At 49.8% G+C, this 7841-nt stretch overlaps 2 protein-coding genes across 2 annotated transcripts in view; one reads left to right on the top strand and one right to left on the bottom strand.

The window, feature by feature from the left end:
* Positions 1–1562: 1562 nt before the first annotated feature.
* On the bottom strand, positions 1563–4019 carry PTCHD3 (patched domain containing 3). The gene is made up of 3 exons (XM_041489331.1): positions 3946–4019; positions 2845–3663; positions 1563–2615 (listed from the first exon to the last, which is right to left on the bottom strand). Exons 2-3 carry the CDS (start codon positions 3574–3576, stop codon positions 2490–2492), a joined length of 858 nt encoding a protein of 285 aa, XP_041345265.1. The 5' UTR covers positions 3577–3663; positions 3946–4019; the 3' UTR covers positions 1563–2489.
* Positions 3591–7841, top strand: part of LOC121365261 (mycocerosic acid synthase-like) — a 38475-nt gene continuing 34224 nt past the window's right edge. Inside the window, exon 1 of the mRNA XM_041489300.1 lies at positions 3591–3853. The gene's annotated coding sequence lies outside the window, so the exon portion shown is untranslated. The remainder of the gene's footprint in view (positions 3854–7841) is intronic.

Genomic DNA, 7841 nt, shown 5'->3' with positions numbered 1-7841 from the left:
CATTAGAGCACTAGTATGGACCATGAAACATTTAATGGGAGAAGTGGGGACTCTAGTGCATTTGTTTTTTCACGAGTCTAGGTTTGTGTTTAGTGCCGTGTCCTGGAAACTTAATGCTGCTAGCTGTAATTCTGAGATTCAGCATGGAGTTTTGACTTTGAGTTCAGGAGCAGATTTCTTCAAAGATTAATAGTAGTTTTCACTCTTTCACTACTCTTTCAAAAACTGTTCTGGAGGAAACAGAAAGATCCTGCCCTGTCTACTGAGTCTCATGAAATGGGCCAGAAGTTACAGGAAACAGAGGCAGACTCTGTCCCACTTGCTCAGTCAGAAGAAACCCTCCACAGCAGTAGATTTGGACTAAATGGTTTAATAAGTTCTACACCAATTTTTCCAGAATTACATCAGTTACCATCATTCACTTTATTTCCAAGGGGTCATTCATGATATTGGCAACCAATTATGAATTGGCTTTTACCTTCTGTCTTGTCCCTACAACTTAGAAGGCCACTTCTTGTATATTCTTAGCTCTTATTCAGTGAAAGCTCCTCAGGATGAACAGAATGGAATTTATGGGTTTACAGTTTTAGGACTGATCTGCTTAAACCTGAGTTGCCTTTTCACTTTGTCTCGAATCAGGCTGTGATTCTCTCTAGAGAATTCTTGCCCTGTCATACCATAGCGCAGCATCTCCCAGGGTGGTTACTCAGTAGGTCCATGCAAGTTCAATAACCTACAGCACATCCTTTGCAAACTGCAGCCAACAGAAGCTACACACAAACTTTTTAAAGGTACCAGATGTTCAACCTTAGCTAGAAAACAGGACACCAAGAAAAGGTTTTGAATAGAAAATGGGAGTCAGCTTGGGGTGAGTCTTTCCCAAGGTTTTTTCGTGCTGCATTAGGAACCTAAGCACATTTTGTCTCCTGAAGGCTTATGAGTTATTGCAGTCTGGGACAGTTCTGATCTCTTGTAATTTTGCTGTAAAACATCCAGATTTGAGCCTCCTGGGCAAAAAACTGTCTTCCAGCTCAGTGCTGGGATGAGTTACAGCACCAAGGCAAACAGGTGGAAAACGCAGTGCAATGGAAGTTACTCTTCCCCACTGTGAACATGTCCTGACAAACAAGTAATGTCGTCCATTAAGCTGGCACAGTGGTCAGTGTTTATAATAACTTTAATACATTCAGTAAACACAAAAAAATATTTAACAACATTAACATGTTGACACAAAAATGAGAAATGCAAATGCAATCTCTAAGTTTTAATTTATTTTTCTTACCTGGCTTTTCTGAAGCCTTTCCTTCCCTGTTGTGTTTATTTTTTTGTTTTTGTCTTTCATTTTCTTCATGTCTTATATTCCCTGACAGTCATTACAATTGAATCTACTTATAATAAATATAAATTATAACACATTAAACTTAGTCACAACCAACCTTTATAATTTCTCAAGCTCAAGTTTTTTAGATTTGGTATTGGGTGATCTGCCAAAGTTTTCAAAAAATGTTAAAAACACTGGAATAAAAACAAGACCATGAAGAGCCCAGAATATCTTGGTTATGTGTCAAATATTTCACCAAGGTGTTTGGCATGAAAAGTACTCACATACCAGTGATACCCTCTCTCAGAATAACTCCTGATGAAAGCTGCTAGGAGAGTTCCCAGGTGTCAGCATTACACAAAGCTAATTTCTCTAGGAGGTGTTATACACATTATTACCACTGCCCAAATATATTCAGAGGAGTAAGGATGTGTACTGATCTTGGCATCAATAACAAGAGATGACAAAATAAGGATACATAAGCTCTACCAATGCAGTGAGACTTTGGGTGATGCAAAAAATTTGTGAGTTTCTAGGTCGTCTTTGATTTTACATGAGTTTTTGCTGTAGCATATCAGTGGAAGCAACTTTCAGGCACTACGTGCCATGTAGAGAAACTTTCTCAGCAGGCAGGTTGGCTACCAGCCTTTTGCCAAGACACCTGGGAGGGCTGGCTCAAGCATACCACAAGAAATGCTCTAATAGGTGTGACGCTTGATGCAAGCACTAAACCAGCCCACTCACCCTACAAGTCCAATTTTTTGGAAGTACAGGACACAGATACTGCTGTACAGGTGTTGAGTGTACAAGGGTTCTTTTCCCATCAGCACTAAGAAAGGGGGGATTAAGTTCTCTATGGACAGCAGGTAAGGTTCTGACTACTGACAGGTGAAACAACTAAGGCTGTACCCAGACTTGCAGGAATCTTTGAAGCTACTGCTCATCCACCTGAACCTTAACAAAGTACTGAACACTTGTTCAAGTTTTCATCTACCATCTAAGCAGCTGGGAGATACACATACGTAGACAATAAATGGCAAAGAAATACATTTTGCCTATAAAATGTCACAGAAATTCTGCAGCTTCAAGAATGCCTTCACTTGACAAGAGCAGAAACCAACTGACAGAGTTTACCTCACTGCTCATTGAGCTATGTCTTAGAGATATTTTACCTTAGGCAAGAGATGACTGCAAAGCTTATTGTTAAGAAATACGTCACGGAGAAGAGCGGGATCACACTCTTAGTATTTCCTTCAAACTCCTGTTGTCTGGACAGTGAGGTAAAGTAAGTCACCTGCCGTTAAAATAACAAGAAACGTTGAAGCATTTTTCCTCTTCTTGGCCTTTCTGCACAAGCGAGGCCAAACACCAAGCTGGCAGAGGAACATTGGCCTGGCCCTCAGAGCCCACCTGCCTTCTCCCACCACCGTCCCTTTCCCTTTCCCTTTCCCTTTCCCCCACGGGGCTGCCCGGACATTTCGGGCTCGGCGGCTCCGTACGGCCGTACCCGGCCCCTGCGTTACCTGAACGGAGCCGAGGCGCAACTCCGCCACTTTGGAACTGATGCCCTGCAGGAAGCTCTCCAGCCACTGCCGGCTGTCCTGCGCCTCGGGGCCGTCCTCCCGCAGGTAATACACCAGCTTCAGGGCCCTCGCCCTGAGCACCCGCCCGCCGTCCGTCTCCACGCCGCCCAGCGCGGCCCCCAGGAAGACGCTGTCGTTGACGGGGAAGCGGAGGCTCCCCGGGGCGGGCGGTCCCGCATCGCCCCGCCGCGACAGCAGCGGGTTGGGGCTGGCACAGACGCCGGCGGTGCGGGCGCAGAGCCGCTCGTACTCGGCGTCGTGCACGGTCGCGTTCAGCCGCAGCACCTCTGCCCACGCCGCCGGCTCCAGGACCGAGGTGCCGTTCGTCGCCACAGCGATGAGGGCGGCGTAGGCGCCCTCGGTGGGCAGCCGCGGGGCGGAGAAGCGCTCCGTGTCGTTGGTGGGGAAGCGCCGCCGCACGAAGTCGCGCTCGGCCTTGGCGGGCCCCCACGTCGGCGTGAACTGCCCCTCGATGTCGTTCGCCTGCCGCTGCGGTAGGAAGAGGAAGCCGGCGCCCAGCCCGCCCGACAGCAGCAGCGGCACCAGCACGAAGGGCCAGGGCCAGGCGGCCACGGCGCTCGCCAGCGCTTCGAAGAGCCGGCGCAGCGGCCGCTCCACGCAGTTGGTGTTGCGGCAGGAGCAGCGCTCCGCGGGGTCCCGCGGCCGCGCCATGGGCGAGGCGGGCACGGGCTGCCGGCCGCAGCTCCTCGCCGCGGGCGCGTCCCACGCCGGGGCCCGACGGTGCGGTCTGTGCCGGTGCTGGAGGAGAGGAGAGAAAGAGCGGGGGAAGAGTTCAGAGCCGCCCTCTGCCCGGCAGAACCTCGGACCGCATTTTTCAGCGGGCGGAACCGCCCCCGCCGTGACTCAGCGGGGCTTCCGCCGCCTCCCTGGGACTGACAGAGGGAGCCGGGCGGGCAGACCAGGCTCCCCCCGCCGCGCACCTCCCCAGGTTCGTGTCCCCCCTGCCCTCCGTTTCCCCCCTGCGCGGCGCATCCCCCCTGGCTCTGGCTCCGCGGGTTGCCGCCCGTTTGCAGCGCCCGCCGTGCTGAGCCGCTGCCCAACCCGGCTTTGGCTCCGCGATGACCCGGTCGCTTCCCGGCACGGCCTTGCGCCTTCCTTTCAGTCTCTAGACGTCATCGGCTTTTTTAGTGTTTTCCCCGAAGCTGCTGCAGTCGCTACTTCACTACTATGCATTATTCTTCCATCCGAGAGCAAAACACAGACAGTGGTGATGTGTGATCTCTCAGTGTACTGGTTTAGAAAACGGGAAAGCAACAGCAGAAGAAATAAAATACTTTGAAACAAGAGTTAGCCATTCCTATTGGCAAGTCACAAGAATATCCTAGTGATATGCCAGAGCTTTATGCAGTAGCAATGATAGAAAGAATCTTTCCAAGTCCAAAAAACTGTCCTGCAGCCTGGTGTTCTTGACACTGGTGACCGTGATTTGAGTGGTTTCAGGCTGAGAAGAACATTTAAGCTCAGATGTGACAGTGCTAGAGAGGTGTCCAGATAATATGTCACAGGCAGGCACTTCTCCTTGCCTTTGAGAGAAGCAACTTTCTCCTCTCCTGCCAGTACTTGCAGAAAAGTTGTAGGTATTTCTTCTCTCCCATCTAGGGAAGACAGGCTTGGCACCTGTGAGTAGAAAAGAGCCAGCCAGGCTCAGAGCAAGGTTATATATCTCCTGCTGCACTCAGCACTTAGGGCAGGTTGGATCCTGGTGATTCCTTTTGGCAGTAGCTACCCAGTCAGGGTACAGGCCAGTGCCTTTAGGTAAACTCTGAGGCTTGGGAATCTGCATTACACCATGGAAAGACAGTTCTACCAACTCTCAGTTCAGAGTGGAGTTCAAACAGGTAGTGCATGCCAGTCTTCTCCCAGAATCTGAATGCTTGTCCTTGTTCCCTTGCCTATTCATTCACTTTATATTAAGTTCTAATAAGATAAAATATGCTCCTTGGGGCAGGGCCAGGAACTGGTCATCGGACATCCATCAAGTCAAGGTTTCAGGTATTTTTTGGATGAAGGCACAATCTCTCTTTGTTGTTATGTTGCATGTGCTGGAAGTTTCAAAATTACATTCCAGTGAATTACTGTTTTTCCTTCCTTCCTTCCTTCCTTCCTTCCTTCCTTCCTTCCTTCCTTCCTTCCTTCCTTCCTTCCTTCCTTCCTTCCTTCCTTCCTTCCTTCCTTCCTTCCTTCCTTCCTTCCTTCCTTCCTTCCTTCCTTCCTTCCTTCCTTCCTTCCTTCCTTCCTTCCTTCCTTCCTTCCTTCCTTCCTTCCTTCCTTCCTTCCTTCCTTCCTTCCTTCCTTCCTTCCTTCCTTCCTTCCTTCCTTCCTTCCTTCCTTCCTTCCTTCCTTCCTTCCTTCCTTCCTTCCTTCCTTCCTTCCTTCCTTCCTTCCTTCCTTCCTTCCTTCCTTCCTTCCTTCCTTCCTTCCTTCCTTCCTTCCTTCCTTCCTTCCTTCCTTCCTTCCTTCCTTCCTTCCTTCCTTCCTTCCTTCCTTCCTTCCTTCCTTCCTTCCTTCCTTCCTTCCTTCCTTCCTTCCTTCCTTCCTTCCTTCCTTCCTTCCTTCCTTCCTTCCTTCCTTCCTTCCTTCCTTCCTTCCTTCCTTCCTTCCTTCCTTCCTTCCTTCCTTCCTTCCTTCCTTCCTTCCTTCCTTCCTTCCTTCCTTCCTTCCTTCCTTCCTTCCTTCCTTCCTTCCTTCCTTCCTTCCTTCCTTCCTTCCTTCCTTCCTTCCTTCCTTCCTTCCTTCCTTCCTTCCTTCCTTCCTTCCTTCCTTCCTTCCTTCCTTCCTTCCTTCCTTCCTTCCTTCCTTCCTTCCTTCCTTCCTTCCTTCCTTCCTTCCTTCCTTCCTTCCTTCCTTCCTTCCTTCCTTCCTTCCTTCCTTCCTTCCTTCCTTCCTTCCTTCCTTCCTTCCTTCCTTCCTTCCTTCCTTCCTTCCTTCCTTCCTTCCTTCCTTCCTTCCTTCCTTCCTTCCTTCCTTCCTTCCTTCCTTCCTTCCTTCCTTCCTTCCTTCCTTCCTTCCTTCCTTCCTTCCTTCCTTCCTTCCTTCCTTCCTTCCTTCCTTCCTTCCTTCCTTCCTTCCTTCCTTCCTTCCTTCCTTCCTTCCTTCCTTCCTTCCTTCCTTCCTTCCTTCCTTCCTTCCTTCCTTCCTTCCTTCCTTCCTTCCTTCCTTCCTTCCTTCCTTCCTTCCTTCCTTCCTTCCTTCCTTCCTTCCTTCCTTCCTTCCTTCCTTCCTTCCTTCCTTCCTTCCTTCCTTCCTTCCTTCCTTCCTTCCTTCCTTCCTTCCTTCCTTCCTTCCTTCCTTCCTTCCTTCCTTCCTTCCTTCCTTCCTTCCTTCCTTCCTTCCTTCCTTCCTTCCTTCCTTCCTTCCTTCCTTCCTTCCTTCCTTCCTTCCTTCCTTCCTTCCTTCCTTCCTTCCTTCCTTCCTTCCTTCCTTCCTTCCTTCCTTCCTTCCTTCCTTCCTTCCTTCCTTCCTTCCTTCCTTCCTTCCTTCCTTCCTTCCTTCCTTCCTTCCTTCCTTCCTTCCTTCCTTCCTTCCTTCCTTCCTTCCTTCCTTCCTTCCTTCCTTCCTTCCTTCCTTCCTTCCTTCCTTCCTTCCTTCCTTCCTTCCTTCCTTCCTTCCTTCCTTCCTTCCTTCCTTCCTTCCTTCCTTCCTTCCTTCCTTCCTTCCTTCCTTCCTTCCTTCCTTCCTTCCTTCCTTCCTTCCTTCCTTCCTTCCTTCCTTCCTTCCTTCCTTCCTTCCTTCCTTCCTTCCTTCCTTCCTTCCTTCCTTCCTTCCTTCCTTCCTTCCTTCCTTCCTTCCTTCCTTCCTTCCTTCCTTCCTTCCTTCCTTCCTTCCTTCCTTCCTTCCTTCCTTCCTTCCTTCCTTCCTTCCTTCCTTCCTTCCTTCCTTCCTTCCTTCCTTCCTTCCTTCCTTCCTTCCTTCCTTCCTTCCTTCCTTCCTTCCTTCCTTCCTTCCTTCCTTCCTTCCTTCCTTCCTTCCTTCCTTCCTTCCTTCCTTCCTTCCTTCCTTCCTTCCTTCCTTCCTTCCTTCCTTCCTTCCTTCCTTCCTTCCTTCCTTCCTTCCTTCCTTCCTTCCTTCCTTCCTTCCTTCCTTCCTTCCTTCCTTCCTTCCTTCCTTCCTTCCTTCCTTCCTTCCTTCCTTCCTTCCTTCCTTCCTTCCTTCCTTCCTTCCTTCCTTCCTTCCTTCCTTCCTTCCTTCCTTCCTTCCTTCCTTCCTTCCTTCCTTCCTTCCTTCCTTCCTTCCTTCCTTCCTTCCTTCCTTCCTTCCTTCCTTCCTTCCTTCCTTCCTTCCTTCCTTCCTTCCTTCCTTCCTTCCTTCCTTCCTTCCTTCCTTCCTTCCTTCCTTCCTTCCTTCCTTCCTTCCTTCCTTCCTTCCTTCCTTCCTTCCTTCCTTCCTTCCTTCCTTCCTTCCTTCCTTCCTTCCTTCCTTCCTTCCTTCCTTCCTTCCTTCCTTCCTTCCTTCCTTCCTTCCTTCCTTCCTTCCTTCCTTCCTTCCTTCCTTCCTTCCTTCCTTCCTTCCTTCCTTCCTTCCTTCCTTCCTTCCTTCCTTCCTTCCTTCCTTCCTTCCTTCCTTCCTTCCTTCCTTCCTTCCTTCCTTCCTTCCTTCCTTCCTTCCTTCCTTCCTTCCTTCCTTCCTTCCTTCCTTCCTTCCTTCCTTCCTTCCTTCCTTCCTTCCTTCCTTCCTTCCTTCCTTCCTTCCTTCCTTCCTTCCTTCCTTCCTTCCTTCCTTCCTTCCTTCCTTCCTTCCTTCCTTCCTTCCTTCCTTCCTTCCTTCCTTCCTTCCTTCCTTCCTTCCTTCCTTCCTTCCTTCCTTCCTTCCTTCCTTCCTTCCTTCCTTCCTTCCTTCCTTCCTTCCTTCCTTCCTTCCTTCCTTCCTTCCTTCCTTCCTTCCTTCCTTCCTTCCTTCCTTCCTTCCTTCCTTCCTTC

Source organism: Pyrgilauda ruficollis, unplaced genomic scaffold (assembly GCF_017590135.1).
Source record: "Pyrgilauda ruficollis isolate IOZ18807 unplaced genomic scaffold, ASM1759013v1 scaffold12, whole genome shotgun sequence".
NCBI classification, from domain to species: Eukaryota; Metazoa; Chordata; class Aves; order Passeriformes; family Passeridae; genus Pyrgilauda; species Pyrgilauda ruficollis.
Note: the sequence above shows the minus strand (reverse complement) of the source record. Positions and strands in the feature narration are given on the sequence as shown.

What these genes read in the sequence shown, in the direction of transcription:
- PTCHD3 (XM_041489331.1), bottom strand. Translation starts at nt 3,576, where the DNA reads ATGGCGCGGCCGCGGGACCCCGCGGAGCGCTGCTCCTGCCGCAACACC. An exon ending in TGCGCCTCGGCTCCGTTCAG is followed by an intron (nt 2,616 to 2,844) that starts GTAACGCAGGGG and finishes TTTTAACGGCAG; the next exon opens with GTGACTTACTTTACCTCACT.